Source organism: Drosophila willistoni, assembly GCF_018902025.1.
Source record: "Drosophila willistoni isolate 14030-0811.24 chromosome XR unlocalized genomic scaffold, UCI_dwil_1.1 Seg143, whole genome shotgun sequence".
Lineage (NCBI taxonomy): Eukaryota > Metazoa > Arthropoda > Insecta > Diptera > Drosophilidae > Drosophila > Drosophila willistoni.
This window is the reverse complement of record NW_025814056.1, coordinates 5,785,352-5,809,014: the sequence shown is the minus strand read 5'-3', so window position 1 is coordinate 5,809,014 and position 23,663 is coordinate 5,785,352. Positions and strand designations below refer to the sequence as shown.

The window sequence follows — 23,663 nt, the reverse complement described above, 5'->3', positions numbered from 1 at the left end:
AAAAACAAACAAAAAAAGTTGAACCCAGACATGGACCCGAACCTGACTTATCAGTTTTGGAATTATGTCATTCCGGCTGCGTCATTGTGTCTGCCCTTTTTTTATTTCGTTATATTGATTATTTTGTTGATGGGTTATGACGAAATGAGCTTTGCACAACTAACTATGACGTCATTGTTAACCCCGGAACTTTCACTAGTTTCATGCTACGCCCACCATAAGCCCCCCACCGCCAACAGACCCACCAGAATCTCTATGACCTCTTCGCTTCACCTCAACCCCTCGCCCTCAACAGACAAACCTCGTATCTTCCACTGTCAACTTTTGATGTCAACTCAAACTCGAACTCATTTCCATTTCCATTTCGCGTTGGTTGTTTGTTGAGAAAGTTTTTTTTCTTTCTTTTTTTTTTTTGCTGGCTTTACGAGAGCTTTTCAGGTCCAGGTCGTCCCCAGTTTCGTTTCGCCTTTTTTGGATTTACTATAAAGATTTATTTTTTCGTCCCCATCCGCTTACCCTTGCCCGCACCCCCTTCCTCACACATTCGAGTAGATCTAATTAAAGTTTATATCAACCGAAATTTTGTTGTTTTTGTCTGTTTTGATTTTGCTGGGGTTGTTTTTCCGTTTCACTTTTGCCAGAAAAAGTAATTTATTTTAATGTAATGAGTTGTTTTGACCCCGCCAACTTTGTAATCTTAGCCTTGTGGATGCTGGCCAAGTTGTTGGCTGTGGCATCAGCTGCTACAGAAATCACATTTTGCGGCCTGACATTTTTTTTCTTGCTCTTTCCTTGTGTGAAATGGGTTAACCTTTCTCAAGTCAAAGCCCAAGCCAATCAAAGTCAAACAAATGGCATAAATAAGTTTTTTTTTCCCCACTTTCCCCTCTCAACTTAAGCGGGGAAAGCAAATTACTTGGGCATCCCAAAAAAAAAAAAAACCTAAAATTAAATCTACATATTTTTCAAAGCCTCTCTCTTCTCTTTTTTCTTCTAGTTAATTAGGTGTTTGAGTTTATGTTAATATTTTGAATTAATTTATGCTTTATACATACATATGTATGTAAGTATGTATTTGTATATATGTATTTAGTCCCAAAAAATGTACTCAAAAACTGCCTACTCGGTAGCCCATTCCAAATTAAAGAAATCAGTTGTTTTAGTTGACTTTATAATTCTCAATTGTGGCATAGATTGAAACTCTTTTTTATGAAACTATGCAGCAAACATATAACAGATGCAAATTTCTTATTCACATTTTGGGAACACCGAAAACATTATTAAATTGAAGAATAAAACAGATTGTTTTACTAGGTAGCCCATTCTTAAGAATTACCTGCAATACGCAAAGTTTTTGATTTCACACGCATCGAGTGATAATTTACAAGAACTTTTGTTCCAATTTTTTTGTTAGGAGCTTGCCAATTCATTGGCTTTAAGACATTTTCTATGCCCAATTTGAAAGGGTTAAGCTAAACTTTCTCAGTGGTCAATCATGCTATTTAATTATACTTCGTTCTCAAATTAAGTGACTCATCAAATTTTGATTGTCTTCTAGATCCACCAATAGTAAAGAGTCAAAAAATGTGTAAAAGTCAACTTGTATTTGAATTGTTGTAGCTCTACCTATCATTAGATTAAACTTAATTGATGCTATCAATAAGTGTTCGCAGGAAGTGGATTCCACAACCCCCTAAGTTAGGCATTAGAAACCCTTTACCATATCATTAAGCCATTGTTAATTAAAGAACATCATTATTATTATTATCATTTTGTTTTTTGTTTTTTCTCTCTTTTTTCTGTTTTTTGTATATATATACACAATATTTCATTTTTGTTGCATTTTACTTCAAATTGCTTCTGTAACAGCTCTCATATTTTAGATGTAGATGTATAATTCTAAATAAATGTATATATATATATAGTATGTATATCGTATATATGTATAATTCTTTATATTTTTCTTATTTTTTTTTTTTTTTGTTGTTTTTCATTTCTAACTTTTATTTTCTGTTTGTTTTTGTTTCTTACGATTAATGTACAAACAATTACAATATTCTCTTAACTATATTTTCTTTCTAAATATATGTAAAATTATGTGTAGAGAGCGTTGACAAAGTTTACGCCAAAAAAAAAAACAATTTTCTGTTGTGCACTCCACGAAATAGTTACAACTTGTTGTATATTTTGTGTGTGTGTGTGTGTGGGCATTGTTTGTTTTGTTTTTGTATTTATAATACACGTACAGTGGGTAAAAAAAGAGACATCTATACAAATACGTTTTATTTTTTTCGTTTTTTGTTGTTGTTTTATCTTCAGTTGTTTTTTTCAGTTAAAATAAAGTACATACATTCAACGAGTCGATTCGATTTAAACCTCAAAAATTATTGTACCACTTTTTTTGTGTGTGTTTGATTTTGTTTTTTTTTCGAATATCAATCGTATATAAAGACATATGTATAGATATATATATATATAAATATCAGCAATTATTCCAGTTATAAAGAGTCTAGATAATTTTCAATAATGAATTCTCTCTCTCTCTTTCTCGTTCGTTTTGCATCTATCTCTCTCTATTTCTATCTCTCTCTCTAAATTAGCGGGGCGTCCAAAGGGGAGGGGTCAGATAATAGGAGATTACAAATGTTATCTTAATTGACGAAAAGTCGAACTCTTGATCCAAAATAAATAAATTAGTTTAATATAGTTTAGTTCTTTCAATGTCTATAAACTATATATACACACATAGATTGATAGATATATATATTGCCGCCTAATCCTCGCCCTCATATCCCAAGCACCACAATTGGGATAGGGGCACGGCTGTGGACTAGCTACCACCACCAAGACCCTCATCTTTACGTGGTCGCAATATAAAATTGAGATTATAATTCGTATTAACGGCATAATAGACATTCGCGTTCTTGGGCATAACCAGCTCCTTTTCGGGCAAAACCTGGGCCAATGTATAACGATCGGGATCATCTTCTAAGCCCAATTTAACCATGGCATTACGTATAACCTGTGGCGTTCTTTCATTGTTTCCCAACATTATGCTCTTGTACAATACAATGCCATCCAATTCAATGTTATCGGTCTCATAGGTAACACGAATAATATAGAAATCTGGTGCAGATTGTGGTATACCACCGGCTGGTTGCACCAATTGAGCATTGATATGTGGCGATCCACCGCCATTTGATGAGCCATTCAAATTGGCTGCATTCTTGAGGCCATTGCCCAGAGATTGGGAATGCGTCAATTTGCCCGACTGCCGACCACCTGAATTACTCGAATCCATTGACAAATTGGATACGCTACTAGAGGCGGACATTAGAGATGTGTGATGAGCGTCACGATCCAGGGAATTGTGTCGAGAGCTTGTACTGCTATTCAATTCACAATAGAATTGAGATCCTGCACCGCTACTCGAGTTGGAGTGTATGGAATCAGTCTTCCTATGCCCCATCCCCATTATGGAGGCCGTGGACGAGGCAGTTGTATTGGTTAGAGATGTATTTGTACTAACCACCGATTTGCGTGGTGCCTCCAATCGGCAGCTTAAGGCGAATGCCTCCCTCTCATCAAACAATGGCATTGAAACGAACCAATGATCAAAGAGAGCATCCTCTTGCAAATTGTATGTATTGGCTGCTCCTTGTAATAATTTAATTTGTGCCAACACCTCAAATTCCTTACGCTTCTTATCGAAATTGATTAGTTTATCTTCGGTTAAATAATCTGGATTGGCTGTATGTATCATTGTTAGATCGGTGAGAAATGTACCCAAATATGGTATTGTGCCATGTGACGTTTGGGTACCCAAATTCTGAATGATCTTATGTAAATGACGATCTGATTGATCACTAGCCGGATCAGGGTTTTTGGCGGTACCCTCACGTTTTAATACCTCACGTAAAGTCCATGCATTATTCTCCTCCGAACAGATGCGAGCAAGTTCCGTAAATACTTCCATCTAAATGATAACAAATGAAAAATGAATAATCAATATAAACTGTTTGAACTGTTTATCAAATCAAAAAGCTTAACTTACACGCTCTTTAGGCAGAACTTCCCAAATTTTTGAAAGTCGATATATTGAATTGGAATTTAAAGCCGATATAATAGCTTTTAGTGAACTAAAATTCTTGAGCATACGTAACTCTTGGGCAATATCAATCCAACGGGAAATGTTTAAGGCGCGTTCCTGGAAAATAATGAAACAAAAACCAATATTATAACAATTTTCCTAGCTGCTTCATTCTCTCTATCTCTTACATGAGGCTTTAGACGATCAATTAGAATACTGGAAACTACACGAAATAGTACAGCATTGAACTGATTAATGGTGGCCACCACAGTCTCAGAACCCCCACTGTCACGTCTGGCCCATGTATGACCCAAACATTGATGGGGTATCAGTCGTTTGAACAATTCCGTGTCCATGCGTGTTAGCTGCTCTGCAAAATGTCGCACCGGCACATGGGGAAAACGAAAGGCTTGTAGAAAATGTGTTGGTCCTCGATAGATGGGTCCACCTCCCATTGTGGATAGATAAAGGCCATTAAATTGCTCGCTTAAATCATATGTGGAGCCATAATGTGGTGGCATCATAAATTGTGCTTGTTGTACATTGCCACCTCCAGTGACTCCAGCAACTGCTAGCCAAGGTAATCCATTTGTTTCCATACCTACATATCCACCGCCACCTCCTCCACCACCTCCACCACTACTACTACCATATACCGACTGTCTAATCAATCGCTCCAAACGATTAATCACTTTTTTATACAATTCGGAACCATTTAAGCGTTTGGTGGCAAATGCTAATATCTGCTGCAGATTATCCTCATGCCAATCCTCGGGAAAGCCATCTAACCACACATTCAATGCCGATACCAGAGTCTTTTTATGCTGCTCATGGTTCGATGATTGTGACTCATAGCTGGGATTCAGTTTATTCTGTTTAATCTCCTCCAAATGTTCCTCATGCAGGGTATCATAGCGTTGCGTTAACAAACTCAATACTTGTTTCGGTGTTGAGAATGTACGATAGGTTGATAGAAAGACATTTATAAATGTCGATTCCAATTCACCATCATCGGTGGCCAAAGCCTCGACCAAACGAGCCAATGTCGCCGCCTTGACAAAGCGCACTCTTACAGTTTCCCACTCCAAATGAGAGATTTCATCATCCGAGTCCTGCTGCAAAATAGTGTAAGAAGGAGGAAGCAAGAAATAAATAGTTTATCATTTTAATTGAATTCTATCAACTGTTTCCAGCATTTTACTTACATTACTGGCCGTTGGAGTGGGTCGATGATAGCGCACCTTCTTCAGATAGACGGTGAAAATTGCATTCTTTTCGTGCTCCTCGCCCCAAAGGCGCCACGTGGGCTATAAAAATTGATTAAGGAAACGAAATGAATTAGTGAAATTGATTGAAAAGTGATTCAGTTTGCCCTTGTCCTTGTCCTTCGTCGTTTTGTGTGAATTGATTTGCTACCAATTTCATTTAATAGCAACCCAAATCGATTTAATTGACATGCTGCTAGATAGTAATTGTATCCATTAATGACTACCTATCTGGCTAACCACCAATTGAATATTTAAATATCAATTATTTTAACATCAACACTGGAATTATTATGACTTCTTGTTATGTCTGTGTCTGGTTTGGTATTCTTTTTGGGGTATTTTCTTTTGGCCTATGAGCTTGTCATGGCCTTGATTAGTATTAATGATATCATATAGTTTATGTCCGATATGATAATATTTGATACCAAGATTTTTATTTTAAGAATTACGGTATTCTGTGCCGCCAAAACTTGTTAAAAAAAAGTAGAGAACAAAATAAAACAAATTATTGGCGAGTTTAGTTCGAATAGCTTAAGAAATAACGTTGTTTATCTTACTAGGACATTTTTTCGACCTTTTGTTCTTTTAATTTGATACAGTTTTCCAATCGTTCAGTGAAGAATATACATTTGAAATAGCTTTCAGTACCGATTTTGTGTGTGCTATCGATATCTTGACTTAACTTTTAATGCTGTTAAGGATAACATATTCCTACATGTACTTCAAATATTTGATCTAATTTAGTAAACTTTGTTAATTTCTATATAAGTTTCCTCCTTGACTCAAAATTTAGCCAAAGTTTAAAGTGTGTGGCTGGCGACTCTAACTTTTATAACAGAAGGACCTTCTAAGGAAACCCTCGTGCCATGATTGAAAGGACTAGAATAGACTGTTTTAGAATACTTCTACAGTGCTTGCAAAAGAATAAATGTAGGTACATATAGAGAAAATCGATTAAGTGCATTGTTAAGCACAAAATGAAATGAAAGCTTGTGGTCCACATCATTTCATCGCATCCCCCGACCCTAGCCCTAACTGCTACACATTCTCGCCAACGTATTGTGTCAATTTATCATTCATCTAATTTTAGCCCACAATTTCCGTTTTGGGATTTTTATTTGTTTTCCTTTAATGTGATACGATAACTGTTAAATATTTCCAATATAAACATTATGTCTTCCGAAATGTCGAACTATAAAAATGTTCTGCCAAATTGTATATGAAAGAACTTTTCATTTTTGCTTCGCTTTCCCTGTTTCACACTCTCTCACTCTCTCTCTCTGCAAAAGAAAATGAAATTTGTTTTTCATTTTGTTGGGTATTCGCCACAGACTTTGTCTGTCTATCATTTCCGTTACCGTGTACTGAAAACAAAAAGAAAAACAAAAAAAGAAAGAGAAAAAGCCAAAAGCGAAAAGCCGCCACATTTGTTTTGGACTTGTCAGAGATCAGAGATTGCTACATTTATATAGACTCTGGTATTTTAATTGCCAAATAAATAGCTGGCTAATTTAGTAGACGGAAAGTGTTCTTTTCTTAATTTTTTCGAACCAATAATTTGTTTAATCGAGAGTTTTGGTAGTCTTGTTATCATAATACATATAAACTAGAAGAATGTTTCTACAATTGCATTAAATAATTTGTCTGCTTATTACAAGGACCATATCTCTAATAACGATATTCAAACATATTCCAACATATTATTTTCAATCTATCAAATGAATCAGCAGAAAATAATTTAAAAGTATAATAAAGAATTAGTTGTATATTACCTCTTATCCTAAATCATGTATCTACATTATTAAAACCTAGCTAATACAACAATTCTGTGAGAGTCGTCAAAACAGTTTCAAATTGCAATTGTTATTAGATGACGAATCCTTTATCAAATTCAAATAATTATGTTTGAATATTTGATAAACGATTTCATTGCTCACAAAATTATTTTATATTTTTTTGCACCTAATTATCGTTAATGTATAAAAAATTGTGCATTTTTAATGGTCCATGTTAGATTTTCACATATTGTGTAAATTGATTACGATCGGCGTGCCGTTGGATCGAGCATGAAATGGCATTAAATGTTTAACTGAATGAATGAATAAGTATGCACGATATGTACACATATATATACATATATATGTACATATGCGAGAAGCATGAGCCAATAATAATAATAATAACAACAACAACAACAATGAAGAGGGCACACAATTTCAATCTGAAGCGCCCCCCGCTCTCAGAAAAACCAAAACCAAATACAAAAACAAAATCAAAAAAAAAAGGCAGAAGCAAACGAGAATCATAAACAAATTACAACAAAGGCAAACCAGACAAGCGACAACAACTGACTGACCCCAAATGAGACCCCGAAAAACGCGAAACATAAACATGCCCCCAGATATGTATATACATATATGTATATATACATACATACACATAAATATGTATGTAGATATGTATATAGATGGATGTATGTTTATACATATAAATGTACTCAAACAGAATTTCATGTTCGGCCAATTAATTGCCCGCATGCGCTTTAATTACATCAAAGCAAAACAAAATACATAGAAAACGAAATTTTAATCGACTTAAAGACACCCTTTAATACACAAATAGACCCACAAACGAATCAATCGAATTTTATTTGTTATCGATGACCTATCTAGAGCGTCGATTACCACATAAAAGTGAATTACCTGAATTGCATCATTTAAAGCCACAAGATATTTAGTAATAATATCCAGATTGAGCTTGTTAAACTTAAAAATCAAACAAATTACCAAAAATTTAATTTGTTAACTATAACCTATCAAGAGTTATCGAATGTCGATTATTACAATTAAGTGAAATATCTGAATTGAATCATTTAAAACCACTCGATATATACATATACATACATATAGAGCTTATTGAACTTGAAGTGATCTTCAATAATAAAATTAAAATTGATTTGTTGTCTTTATCGAAATTTATCGATTTATCGAAAAACGATTATCAAATTTAAGTGAATTAATTGAATTAGAGTATCTAAAGGCATATTGTAATTCTAAATAATGTATATATTGAGCTTGTTGAACTTAAATATCACACAAGTTAACTAAAATTTGATTTAAAATTACACAATAATTTAAAATTATAGTGTGTCTATGGTTTATATTCAAGAAGCACCTATCCTCCCCGTTACATTAATTTTATAAGTACCTATATACCTGTGACTGTGTGGGGTAAGAAATTTGTTTAAATGTTTTGTTATAATTTTCTTCATTTTTTTATTTTGTTTCTGTGTTGTTTTTGGCTTTTGTTACGGCCTCATTTCGTAAAAGTTTTCTGTATTTCGTAAATATAAAATAAAAAACACTTAAGTGGTCAAAAAGTGTTTGTTGCGTTTTCGTTTTGTATTGTAATTGTGCATAAATTTAAGTTTTTAAAGTGCGAGATGCCTGGAAACAGCTGAAATATTTCCAGTACAATATTTCAAATGGCCTTGCCAAAAACAAAAACACACAAACACAAAAAAAAACAAAAGAAAACAATGAAGAGAACTGTGAAATAGAAAAAGAAAATTGGCTGGAAATTTGTGGTAGCTGCTTTTAAAAAATTCCACCAAATGTTTGCAAAATAGAAAAATATGAACATAAAGATAATACATAATCTAGTCAATACACATTTAATATAAGGCGTATACCTCTATGGATTAATATAACTTAGTTACAGAAACTAACAAGGGCCACAATTCACAGTTTATATTGAACAACTAGTTTAGTTTTGCAACTAAAATGCCAACGTAGAAATTTCAAAAAACATACACTCTTAAATCTTTTCCTTTTAAAAAAAATGCTGGGCTGTTTTCGTTTTCAATTCGGAATAAATTCTGTCGGAATTGGAATCGATGTCTGTCATTAATAAGTCCATATAGTCCACTTAATCTGATTCGTTTAACTTTTTAAAACATTTAAAGGCAAATTTCCAACTCAAAAGGGTCTTGGAAATTGAATCAATTTTACAACTTAAATCGATAACAGACCTAGATTTGAGATTATCTTTGAAAATTTCTGTAACATAGGAAACTAGAAAGATTTGTTTCTTGTTTAAAGCCTTTGCGTCTTAAGTTTTTAAAATGAAATTTTGTTATTTTTTCAGTTTAATTCACGGAAATTGATAATCATATTATACATGCATATATATACATGATCGGTTAAAATGTGTGTATATGTATGTTTGTGTTTGGGTTTTTTCTTCGTTTAATTGTAGCGTGCTTAGGTTTAATTGAGCACTGTTTGTATTTTATATTTGAATTTTTTGCACACTGGCGCAGATACATCGGAAATCTATGCTATATATATATATATATATATATATATATAATACATATACAATGTGAAGGCAACTTTTAATCAATTCCGTTTGCATGTCTCCTACTCATGAGGCATGCATAAGATCAGCCAGCGACGATTTTTTTTCTTGGTTTCTTGTCGGCAGATGCCGATGCCAAAAACAAAAACCCAAATATACGAAAATTGTCTGTGTGCGTGTGTGTGTGTGTGTATGTGTATTTATTTAATTTATTTGTTATTTATTTGGCAATTTTTGTGTTTTGTTGCTCTGTGTTTAAATGTTGCTACCGGCTGCTTCTCAACAGTTATATGTATGTACATTTTTTTTTTTCTTGTTTGTATATAAGTATACAATATATTATTGTACATATGTTTGCTTCATTTGTTTTGTTGTTTAATTAATGACGCATTATACCAGCAGAATTCTCTCAATCTCAATATCTTGCCCTTCTTCCCTCTGCCTCTGCCTTTCTCACGCTCTCAATGTACATATTTGCGTCAAAATAAAGGAACAGAAAGGAAATAATATTTCACTTAACATTATGATTAATGTTAATATTCCCAACATTCTTTTCGAAAACATTTTATGAAACATATTTGTTTGAGCCATGAAAAGAATACACAACACACTTTTTTTTTCCCCCATAAACTAAAAATGTTGCAAATATAATAACTAAAAAATGAACAATCAAATTATGTTTGTAAATATATTCAAAATGATGTTTTACAATGTCTAATTAAACAAAAGTGCGAAAATCGTCGGTCCCCTTCTACTGTATATAGACTATAGTCAACCGAAAAAGTTTCCTAAACTATTAAAAGGACATCAAATCCTCTTACGTTTGAAAATCAAATTAAGAACTGTTTATATACATAACGTGGCAAGTTTTATGGTCAGAATACTGATTTTCAAAAATTTCTGATACTATTACCAGGTATATGGTATTACTCCCATTAAAGAGAGAGTCCCAAGCAACATACACACCATATAAAGGTGCATGGCGGGTGCAATGTTGCATGCAACTTGTACAATTAATTAATGTTAAATGGCCAAACAATTAAGTAAACATCATAAAAAAATAAAATCGCAAAATACATGTCAGTGTCAGTGACTCAGACGACCATTCCATGCATTCCATTCCATTCCTTCATTCAATCATGTCATCATTGTAGGCCGAGGCGACATCACTGCAAGGCGATGCCTGGCACATACAAAACCCAAACCGTAACCGAAAGATAATCAAAAAGAAACCGAAACATATGCATGTACATTGTACCTACATAAATACATATATGGATTTAAATTTCGAATTTATTTACCTTTGTATAGGTATATTTCTTGGCATGTAAATCTTTGGTCTTCTTTGATAAATTACGCAGTGTGGCCCCCGTGCAGGCGCATAGATACTTAAGGCTGGCCACCACTTTTCGTTCGGCATTGACCACCGCCGATGTGGCATCCAAATCATCATAGGAATTGGAGTGATACGAGCTATTCCTTCTTGCCTTGGCCGATGCGGAACGTGACCGTCTCTGCTGGCAAAAGGATGTGGGCGTGGTGGGTGGTTGTGGGGTTGATGATTTCTTTTTTTGACGCGGACATGTGTGATGATGATACAGCGGCTGTTGCTGTTGATAGTGATAATGGGGCTGATGTTGTTGCTCCTGCTGCTGCTGCTTCTGATGATAGGCACATGTCTTGTGTTGAGTATTATTGTTGACATGTCGCCATGCATTGCTGAAATCGGTGTTATCCAATGGCGGCATCAGGGCACGATTGTAGCCAGCTAAATCTTGCAGCTGATAGGCACAAGTGTGACTTTTAATAAGCGTGGACTTTGGCTGTGATGAATGTTGTTGCTGCTGCTTTTGTAGATGTTGTTGTTGTTGCTGCTGCTGCTGTTGTTGTTGCTGGTGTTGCTGGTGTTGATGATGGCTATGTGGGCAACTACAGTTTGCTTGGCTTGTGAAATTCTGCAAATTTTATGTTTCGTTTTTCATTTGCAATTATAAATCATTTCGAAACCCGGTATATGTTTTTGTACTTGATTTTGGTTTTTTGTGTATTTTTTGTGTGTGTTTTTTTTTTTTTGATGGTTCTGGTTCATTGATTGACATTGGCCCTCAACTCTCAATTGGATTTTCGTATACTCTTCGCTCTAACCAGTTCATTCACACATGCGCACACTTGAGCCCCTGACCTTGGATACGATTTAAGACTTTGGGGAGACAAGTCTCACCAAGCACCTCTTCACCCACCACCCTCGCAGCCATCGAGCGAGCTCACACAATCAACACTCATTTTGTTCAGCTGTTTTTTCTTTCTTGTTGCCTTTTTTGTTTTTTGTTGTTTTTTGTTTTTGGAACATAAATAGACTGAACAACAATTGAAGTATCAACAAACAAGCAACATAAAAGTCAATTTTGACAACTCGACATTTGTGCTTCAAGTGGCGTCTCGTCGCGTTTTATCGTCATATCGTCTCGACTCATTTGAACTATCCATATTTGGTTATATGGCTTTCCAACCCCTCCCCCCCAAACACCCCTCCTCTCTGCTGAATTATCTATTAATGCCGTGTTTTTGTTTAACAATTTTACATTGTTTTAAGGCTCTCTCACTCTCTCTCCGTTTCTCTGGTTTTGTATAAATAACTTAAAATAGTATATACCACCCAAATAGGTATGCTTAACTTTTCCAGGAAGTTATTATTATTATTGTTGTTGTTGCTAGTATTTAGTATTGTTAGTGTCTCACGCCCATTTTGCCATACAAAAAATGTTCATTTCTTAAAACAGAAATACTCTATCATCATGGAAGGCAATACTGATTACCATATTTGGGTTTAGATTGAGGATTGAGCAAGTTTTGTAGACATTTTTAATATCCTTTCACCTGCGCCAAGGCTACTTCTTAATCCTTTTGTTCATTAAAAACAATCTTTGTTTTCAAGGATTGACATATTATATCTATTATTCTTTTGTTGGATTCACTTCTTTTTTCTCTATCGAAGGATCAAATCACATCACTAAGTTATGATTTTTATAGACGGATTCATTCATAATAAATCAATTAAGTTTGAAATGATTATTTATCACATTACTTTATTTATTTCAACTTTAGTTTTCTTTTTGGGAAGGATAATTCTTTGTTACCATTGAAAAATTACAAAAAAAAATGGTAAGTACTATATTGATAACTCTTAAAAGATTAATAAAAAAAAAAATTAAATGGGAAGATTTGCAAGAAACTGCTTTAGTATTTATGATTGGAACTATAGAAAAGTTGAACAAAAAAAGGGCGAATAGAACATTACATATAAAATTTACTACTTTAATAGGTATATATATGTACCTATATTATTTTTTTATAATTCAACTATTTACTGATTTGTATAGAGTATCTAAACTTTGTCTTATGTATAAAAATATTAATTGGCATTTTTTTTTAGTTTTGTTTTCCCTTGTGCGGAAACTGCGTTGCGTTTTCCTTTTTCTCTCACTATTTTTATGGGCTATTTTTTTTTTTTTTTTCTTTTCGTTGTTGCCTGTTTGGGGTAAAATGAAGTGGGGAAAAGGGGCCAAAAGGGGGGTGTGGCTAGAGTTTCTGGTACAACGAACTAGTGACAAAGAGATGAAGAAAAGATGATGATGGACCTGCCTCCTCGCACTACTATTCAAGACCATTTACATTCGAGTTAAACCATAAATTTAGGCCAAGCAAAAAACAAAGAAAAAAAGGTAATTTCCAGATGACCTGCTCTCTCTCTCTCTCTTAACTAGGCAATTACATAAGTTGTTTCTTGCATATGGTAAAATGTCGCACTCAATCTCGTTGCGGACTTTCGGATATGGGTTCAAGACCAGATACAGGTTCAGGTCCAGATCCAGGTCCAGGTCAGACGTGCGTAAGATGGAACGAATGAATGAATATACGAATGAATGATTTAACGTTTTGCCCGGAACGTGCTTGGATATAAAGCACAAATATCAAATTATATATTGCAAACCCCCCAAAACGAATCCACAAATCACATATACATATACATATGTACATATGTATATATAATAAAATTAAATCGGGCATAAAATAATACATCAAATTGCCATCTAATCAGGCACGTTCCATGATGTGCCTAGGCACCATTTCATATCCAATTGCTTAAGTTAAGTGAAGAATTGAAAAGCCCAGACGACTTAACATTATGAGATCAAGTCTTTATATATACATAGAATATTACAGTGCATTAAAAATAGCATAATACTTATTCATACATATATGTATATTGTTTGAATTCAAAGTCGAACGCGTAATCTATTCATTTCTCACGCTTAATCTCTATCCTATGCGTTTTGAGTAGCGCTAAAACCTAGACCCATATATCAGTGAAACAATGAATGACCTGCCATGGGTTTCTCCATCTACATATGTACATATACATATGTGCCTATCTCTGTGTATATAAGTACATATTTATGCCCTGCCCTTCTCATCGATATGTACATACATTGCACTCATTCTCAGTGCTTTAAGCTCGGAGCTCAGAACTCGAATTACAATAACAAACAAAAAAACAGAAAAAAAAACACCTTTTGAATCATTTGCATAAAGTTTCGTTTCATTTCGTTTCGTTTCGTTTTACAAATGCATGATTCATCAGAGAATAATACCTTCAACCCACCACCCAACATCTCTCATTCCAACAACATACATATGTATGTATACACACAAAAATACCCAAACCCATTATTATATAGTATGTATTGTCAAAACTTAGACTCTCGCGCCTCAATTATAAAGAAATGAACTAAAATTATGGCAAATTGATGTTGATGATAATGCCGATGATGACGATGTCGATGTCGATGATGATGATGATGATGATGATGATCATGCGGGAGCCCACATCATCTGTCTATATATAGAGCAAAGTGGACGAACATTCTGACCTTTCGATAGCTAAGGCTTTTCCAGCTAAACGTGTGTGTAGGAGGAACAACATTAAGGGGGATTTCTAATTGAATGCCCACAGAAAAGATATTGCAAAAATAGAATAGCGCAAATAAAATAACAACAACAGAAAGGAAACGTAACGAAAACAAAAAGCTGAAAAAAAACGAAGCCAAGTCAAGCCAACATCAAAGTTGATGGTCAAATGAATGAAGGAGTGGACCGCTAACGGGGGAAGGTGGAGGGTGGTGGGGCATAAGAAGGTGGTTATGGGATTCTCTATTTTTATAGACGACCCCAAAGACCTGCCGCCTCTACCGCCTGACTAACCAAGTGAGTGACTGGCTGACTGACTGACTGACTGGCACGGGTTGTTGGCGTCCAACATTGCAACAGAGAAAAACAGAAGTCAAATAAAGCAAAATAAATGCAAAACAAAATTAAAAACTATAGGAGACAAAACAAAACAAAACAACAAAATAAAAATAAATTGAAACTAAAAACGTTTCAAGTCTCGCAGCGGCGGCAGCTATGTCTCTCTCTCTCTCTCTTTCATCTCATGTCTGACTGACTGACTAAATGACTCTGACTGTGAATGTCAGTTACATTTGAGTGCATCCGACGCACTCAGCTTGACAAGAGATGCCTCCTCCCCGATCGGCCCCCCCACTCAATCCATATTTTTCCCTATCATTCTGTTTCACTCTTTCCATCTGCTTCTCCCTCACTCTTTATGAAACCACATCCGCTATACAAAGCGGATACAAAAATATCAACATAAAAACAAACAAATACAAAAAAAACCAATGTTCGAAAAGACTTTACAAAAAAAATTTACCATATAAAGTCAATTAAGAGAGCTACTTAAAGAATTTCTCTAGATGAAACCTAAGAATGGCTTTCGCCACATAATTTATCCTTGAAATCTTTCGAATCTTGATCTTTATTTAGATTAAGTATCAGACTAACTGTAAGTATAAATATCTAATACTTGTTATTATGCCCAAAGTTAGGAGAAGATTTAACGAATTCATTAGATGAGATAAATCAAAACTTATCATAGCATATACAAATCTGAATATCTATATTAAAACTAAATAAATATCATGACAAAATTATATTGAATTTCAGTATACTTTGCATGCCTTATTCAATTTTTTTTTTGTTAATTTGAATGACTACTTTTTCAAAAAAATACGAATTGATTATATGGAAATATATGTATGGATATATTATGATCATTTGTCATTTTGAAACCCTTACTAATATATACTAAATAATTAATGATTGTTTTTAAATGGAATCAGGCTTTGAACAAGAATAGCATTATCAATCGTTGTTTTCCCATTATTATTTGTCATTTTTGAATCACCAACTCAAATTTGTTATAATATCAACAAAGAAAGTACACTTCCATAAACAAATTAAAGACTTTAAATATGTACATATATCTAAGTAGTTGAAAATATTAGGAAATTTGGAATTAAATCCATTGTTTAAAATATTTTGTCAAGACTGATTAATATTCTAATAAACCTCTATTTTGTCCGGATGATTTCCAGTTTTGACTATTGGTAGAACTATTAAGGGCGTAGCCAGGTCTGGTCATGGCAGGAAATCTGCCACCCCCTAGAGTGTTCAATTTTATACATTTTTCGAAGAACTCATTCAATTTAAGATCAAATTTCTTGGATTGCCTCCCCTAACTCGAATCCTGGCTACTCTCTTGATAACTTTAGCTCTTTTTCACCCTTTTGAGCAATTTCTTTTTTGTAGGCAGCAATTGTATAAATTAGCTAGAAATTTAGTTAGTATTTACTGCCTAAACTATCTTTAGTTTTTGTCTATTTTTTCTAACCATCTTATATGATGACCCATTAAGCTATGTCCTTGTATGTACATATAAAATACCCCAGCAAAGAGACTAGCAATTGTCTGCACTGCTAAAAGGTTAATAAATAAAGGGGAAAAGGTTTATTACCCTTTAATTAATTAATTTTAAAATCTATTGTAGGATATTCTATAAGTCCTTTTATATTTCTTCAATTATCTAACTAGGTTAAGACAGTGACCTAACAGGTACATGTGTGTGTATATAATATACCTAGTATATACCATTTCAATTAGATACTTCTAGTCCTGCTATGAGGTCATAAAAGGTCCTCGGCTACTGCATGCCATTAATTTATTTACTTAAGAAAAAAAAGAAAACAATTTCTTTGTTGTGGTCGAATAAGATAAGTGCTCAAAGCCAATAATCGTATTTTTATCCAAGTGTAAATAACATTAAAGTTGTCATATATCGAGTAAACTTAAACCACACACCCATGGGTAAATATTCCATGTCACACATACACCCACACACACACACACACACACACACACAGCCATAGGTAACTATTGATGAGTCAAAGCAAAATACACAATTCGAAAAAAATCAAGTACAAAAACACTTTCGGATTCTGTATTAATGCAAAGGCGCGCATAGTAAGTAAGTATGTACCTATAGTAAATATTAAATTGATGTAGGTTCTAGACAAATGGATTGTTTTTTGTTGTTCTTTGTTAAGCAGCTCACTGCGATGGTCCATTGAGTCAAACCATCCACCACCCACTCATGTATGTTCCTGGTGGGGGATGTTCATATTATCTCAATGATTTAGGTTATCCATCAGATTGAAATGAAGAACTAATTTTGTTCTTAGATGATTTTCATTGAGAGTTTCCTGACCTATCGACTGATTTTAATTACATTTTGCTAATACACACATACATACATACATACATATGCGCGCCTTTGTCTTTAGATATTGTTTTTAGTTTAGTTATGTTTTTTTACCATTTGAGATTAACTGTTGTGAAAATTGCTTCTCTTTGGTAATTTATGACCGTTCAAAAATGAAGGAAAAACAAAATCGATATTCCGATTGCTCCTTTTATAGACCACAGTGCCACCTTCTCTCTTTCTCAGTTGTTGTTCTGTTGTTTTGTTTAGCCTGTAGTAGTAGCTCCCGGGATGATGATGTTGAGGATGACGATGATGATGATGTTGTTATTGTTGTCGTTGCTGATGAGTCAACCCACACAGCACTCACACACACACACGCACACATATACACAGGAGTATTGCTGGTGATGGTGGTGGTGGGGTACGTGTCCGTGTACGGATCCTTGGTGCAACCCCCTGCTCTGCTATACAGCCGTATCAAGGGTTCGTTGCACTACGTTCAATTGACAGACAGAGTAAGTCTGGCCTAGCCTGGTCGGGCCTGGTCGCTGGTCCTCCTCTAGTCGCTGATTCCTTCTTATTCTATTTTCGCTCTTTTTAAAACCGTTTTTCTTCTGTTAGCTGCTCCCCTTTATTAATCACTTTGTGCATCTCGCATATGAGATGTCAGACAAAAACAATTTCTTATGCATTTTTCTCGGATTTTTTCTCTTTTTTTTCTTTTTTGTTTTTTTTTCTCTCTGTTTTGCTCAAGTTTTTGTTTTTTTTTTATTTTTATTTGAACAAAAACCACAAGAAATAATAATTATAAAAACATTTAAAAAAAAAAAACAAAAACCAAAAGGAATTAACGCACACACAAAATTGTCGGTTTTAAATTTTTTATTTTTTGTTGATTGTGAGGGTGGGCGGGAAGGGCGCGCGCACGGGACACACACAAATATGTTAGCTCTCTGGCTGAAACGGAGGAGCACACAACCGCCGCCAACAACTGTCGAAAACGCACACAGGCAGAGGAATAGAATGTCGTGCTGCCGCTGCTGCCTGAGAGAACGATTCGTTCTCGCTCCCCCATTGTACACTGAGCCAATTTTTGTTTGCATCGACTTTTGTATACCCTTTTGAATTTTCATTCTTTGCTGGAAAATGCCATAAACTCACATTAAAGACTTACAAGGGAGGTAAGCAAGGTGATAATGGTCGATCCCATATCGAAAGGGATGGGATAATGAAAGGGCTTTTTGAGTTTATATAGCTTTCAAATATTTAGAGTGCAATTGAAGTTTTACCTTTTTAATATGATTCCCATGCAACTGTTACTTTACTTTTTCGCTAGTCCTCACGCCTTACTAATGCATTTTCGAAGTCGTCGGGCAATTTAAATAAATAATAAAAAAAAGCTCCCGTCAAAAATGACGCGTTAAAAATCTTAATATTTCGATGGAATACTTTTGGAAAATATTTTCTAGATCCTTGTTAGATTTGTCTCAAATAACAAAACAAAAATTTACTTGAAATTATATCAATAATAAATTAAGCTACGAAAAGTAAATTACTTTTATTTAAATATTCGAAAAAATTGTTCGATTAAGTTTGTTGACGTAATAATAAATACATATCTATTAAAATTAAATGTAAAAGTATTAAATCCATCAATAAGTAACAAACTTCTCAACAAAGTAAATATATATTTGTTTAAAAAGGGTAAATTTTACTCATTTTTGAGTCTGCTAAATAACAGACTGCTAACTAACAGCACTAACTAGCTTTCATTCTAGCTCTCTCTCTATGTTCTCTGTCTATCCATTTTGTCTCTCCATCTCTCCGTAGTGAGGGTGGTTTAAGCGGCAATTGATTACAGTTTAATTGCGTCGGCGTATCCCGCATCTCTCTTGCTCTCATGCGCGTTTCTTTTATAAAAATGTATCGGATCGTGAGAATATTAATACGAAATCGGGCTTTTCCCTCTGTTCATTCTGTTAAATGTTTTTAAATTGCTAACCCCCTATTTTTATACCATACACCCATAGGGTGAAATGGTATATTAAAGTCGCCAAAATGTATGTAACAGGCAGAAGGAAGCATCTCCGACCGCACAAAGTATATATATTCTTGATCAGGATCAAAAACCGAGTCGATCTAGCCATGTCCGTCCGTCCGTCCGTCCGTATGGACACCTAGATCTCGGAGACTATAAGAGCTAGAGCCACCAAATTGCAGTATGCAGTCTCGTGTAGTATGTACGCTTATCGAGTTTGTTTCAAATTTTTGCCACGCCCCCTTCCGCCCCCAGAATTTACATAAAACTGTTTTTCTTAAAAAGTATAGCAGATAGAAACATCAAATTTGGTTTATATACTCGTTTAGTTAGCGCGCAGAAAATAATTGTTCCAACTTTTAGCCACGCCCCCTTCCGCCCCCGGAATTTACATAACTCTGATTTTCTTAAAAACTATGAAAGCTACCGACATTAAATTTGGTATGTAAGCTAGCCTAATAGACGCACATATATTGACTATTTTAAAATTTTGCCACGCCCATTTCCGCCCCCGAAAATTAAACAAAACAGATTTTCTCGAAAACTAACAAAGCTAAAGTCACCAAATTTAGTATGTATATTGGCTTAGTATGCGCGCAGAATATATATATTTTAACATGTTGCCACGCCCACTTACGCCTCCATAATTTAGAAAAAACCGATTGGCTCTTGCAATTTTTCGACCATCGCGATCAAATTTGGCAGTCTAATAAATCTTATCTATTTCTATCAAACTACCAAATTTGATTGAAATCGGACTAGAAACATGCAAAATATACGTATGCCCATAAGGGCAGAATTGGCCGTTGGCTAGCGGCGGCGCTAGAGTGCTCGTGTGTTTGTAGAGTGAGCGAGATAGCATATGGTATGGGCATGTTAAAACAATTTAATAGACATACATTTGGTTTTCGAAATTTTAAATATTTGTTTCACCTGGTGTATGGTATACCCAAGTCGGCGAGACGACTTACTTACTTCATTTATTATTTTTGGCTTGCCTATAATTTTTCAACAGTGTGGCAACATTTTTAAAGCTTAACAATTGAAATGCATTTCAATCTAAAAGGAAATGTCATTTGTTATTGAGTCTGAAACATGATTTGACAGTGGAGTGAAATTATCTCTTAACAAATTAAATTCCAAAGGATGTATGTATATTAAAACAAACGATCTGGCTATAAAGATTTTTTCTAACTTTAACCTTGCAGCTTGCCGGCCGGTACTGCAGGTTCCTTTTATGTCCTGTTTCCTAAGTGATCCCATGGTGACTGTCTCTACAACTAAAACAAGTTTGTTGGTTGAATATTAATATATATTTATGGGAATCACTTTCTCCTTTTACATGAATAGGATGGCGATTCCCAGAAAAGATCTTGAACACATTTAATTTGGTTTAAATTTGTTAAAATTAACCATCAAAGTAAAAGGATTGTTGTAATCAAAGCAAAATAGCAATATGTGAAAATTTAAAAACATCTTGTTGCAAAAACAAAAACCCAAATGAAATATACATAGTATCTATATGTATCGGTTGATTTCCAGTTCATAAATACATATGTATGTATAAAGTCAATTTGGAAAACTGAAAGACAACTGTTTTGAAAATTTGATTATTATATTTCCCACATCTTTAATTTTAATACAAGCATTTTTTTCTAATTTACATTTTCTTTTATTATATAACAAGTGATTTAATAGATTTTCCATTCAAAAATTGAACCTGAATAAAACAACTTTGTCAGATTTTCACCAAAAAAATTTTAAAAAATGTTTCGCTACCATACGTATAATATTATTGATGATCATCTTTAGGCATTTTACCTGTTTTCGGTATGGGAAGTCAAGTCGTGGAAACACGTGAACCCAAAACTTTATGATATAATTATGTTAATTGGAATATACCCCCCCCCCCCCCCCCCCCTTTCCCACATACAAATACAGACACACATTGTCTCCAAGTCTTTTGTAACAAACATTGCTATTAAAGAAAGAGAAATCAATGAAAATATAAACACTAATAGCAATAAAAAAAAGTAAAGAAAACAAAAATTAATAAACGTTCATTTACGTAAGCGAGGCAATTTATACGTTTTGTCTTGTTTTGTCCCCAGAGGTGGGTAAACATATATGTATATAGTAGATATATACATATTTGTATATACATATATAAATATATACATGATAAAGTATTTGAAAACAAACTGGGGGACCTTAATAACGTCAATTGATTAATTATCAAGACAATGAAAAACGATTTGAAGGCCATATTATAAAATTATAAAAACAAAATACATAAATATTATTATTATTATTATTTAAATACATTGTAGTTCGGGGAAAAAAGTAAAAATCGCCCTATAAAAATAAGTTCCTTTTTTTTAAATTTTATACATACAAATGGGTAAGGGTATAAAATTTTGAATAGTTTTGTTTTTGTCAAACGCATTTCAATATTCATAATAGCTAACGCTTAAAATAATAGTTATATTGTCTCTAGATTGTAAAAGTTTCTCTCCAATTGAAAGTAATTATTTAGTGCTTTATAAATGATTTTATACCTAAATTTGGATACATATTGCATATCAAAAGATATTGAATTGGCTATTTGTGCATCTTTTTGTATGTTTTATGTTAACTTGGCTTAATGCTGTAAGCAAATAGATTTCACATTCGAAATATTTATAGCAAAGAGAGAGATGGAAATGTTTAGCACACAATTAACAAATTTAAATGCAGAAATACCAAAATAAACCAGTTCAAAGACTTTTTTAAAGTCAATATTAAGCCAAACAATTAGCAGCAGACACAAAAAAAAAATAAATTAAAAAGATTTCATGCTTAAGCCCTTTAGAGATCTAAGCTTGAGATACGCTTTTTGCTTTCCACTTAATTTGAGTTTCCCAGAGTTATATACATACATACAAATGTACATATATGATGTGTACTTTCTACTACTCACCAAACTATCTGCCACATTTTGACTCATTATACTCCACACTGTTGATAATGACGTTGGAGATGATGACGATGATGATGATGATGGCCAGCTGGTGCAATTACTTTAACTTTATCTTCAATATGCGTGCTTAGACTTTGGTGAGATGCAATTCCAGTTGCCGTTGCTGTAGCTATTGCTGGATCTGATGACTTTTTTGATCTGTTGGATACACGCATTTTGACTAACGACTAGCGTTGACAAAGATCAAGACAAAGACGAAGATACACGTGTTTTGATTTTTATTTATTTATATTTCATACATATATGTAGATATATATATGTTGTGATTGTGCAACTAGTGTGTTGTTGTTGCTGCTGCTGCTGCTGCTGCTGATGTTGGCACAGGCGGATGCGACCAAACTTGCAATCGTGCTTTGCGACACAAATTTCAACTGTAAGTAAGAAAGCGACAACGAAAATAAATCAGTGAAAACCATTCCAAGTTAAACGCGTTTTCTACATTTATGTACGTCCATCAGTCTATACACACACACACACATACATACATGCACGCATACCTATGTATGTCTGTTTGTCCGTCTGTCAGACGGTCAGTCAGTCTAAAGGAAAGTGCCCCCCAACGTAAATGAAATGGTCAATAAAAAAAAAGCCAAAAAAATAAAAAACCGAAACCAACAAAAACCAAGAGAGAGAGACACAGGAAAAGTATTCAAAACCATAGCGACTTGGCGCGACCTCCACCCATTACTTAAGCTAGCTGAAAAATGTAGTTTGAATGGACCGTGCAGCTGATTTACGATATTAGACAAAAGTTACATACGCCACAGTGAACAGTGGGCCATAACAGAGTGTACAATTTTTTGTGGAAAACTCTTGACAACTTAAGGGCCTTCGCGGACTAAGAGCTGTGAAACGAGGGGGAGTTTTGCTCCCTAAAGTATGCAATGGTAAAGAGAAGCTTTCATTGTTTTCAATACATTTATAACTTCTCTTTGCTTCGTAACTTAAAAATTGTCTCTAAACAATGTTTTGTACAAAGATTATGCTCTCCGAATTTTTTTATATGTTCTTAGAGTGCTCATTGCATACCTATTTTAGGGACCAAAGTTTCTCCTTTTCAAAACCCTAGATTGGCCTATGGATTATGTGACTTGTGATCTCAGTTTTTATGCAGATGCTCTTTTCTTTCATTACTGTTGACTCCAAAAAACCAACTAAACAATAACTACTGCAAATATTAATGAATTGACACAGAGCCAGCTGAACATTTAAATATAATGCGAACTATA

The 23,663-nt window shown here is 34.1% G+C and overlaps 1 protein-coding gene across 4 annotated transcripts; it reads right to left on the bottom strand.

The window, feature by feature from the left end:
- Positions 1-1,995: 1,995 nt before the first annotated feature.
- Positions 1,996-22,667, bottom strand: LOC6645661 (ral guanine nucleotide dissociation stimulator-like 1). Of its 4 annotated transcripts, none has more exons than XM_023177359.2 (6): positions 17,489-18,077; positions 11,019-11,672; positions 5,296-5,397; positions 4,279-5,205; positions 4,055-4,207; positions 1,996-3,976 (listed from the first exon to the last, which is right to left on the bottom strand). In XM_023177359.2, exons 1-6 carry the CDS (start codon positions 17,489-17,491, stop codon positions 2,831-2,833), a joined length of 2,985 nt encoding a protein of 994 aa, XP_023033127.1. In that variant the 5' UTR covers positions 17,492-18,077; the 3' UTR covers positions 1,996-2,830. The 4 variants fall into 4 exon arrangements, with proteins under 4 accessions (XP_023033127.1, XP_023033128.1, XP_023033129.1 ...); XM_023177360.2 differs by having other exon boundaries at positions 4,279-5,202; XM_023177361.2 differs by lacking the exons at positions 11,019-11,672; positions 17,489-18,077 and adding an exon at positions 22,375-22,667 and having other exon boundaries at positions 1,997-3,976.
- Between the last annotated feature and the right edge of the window lie 996 nt (positions 22,668-23,663).

Bases quoted from the DNA above. Each gene is read 5' to 3' on its own strand.
- LOC6645661 (XM_023177359.2), bottom strand. The intron at 5,206-5,295 runs GTAAGTAAAATG...ACTATTTTGCAG, and splicing joins CCACTCCAACGGCCAGTAAT to CAGGACTCGGATGATGAAAT. The intron at 4,208-4,278 runs GTAAGAGATAGA...ATTATTTTCCAG, and splicing joins TTGATCGTCTAAAGCCTCAT to GAACGCGCCTTAAACATTTC.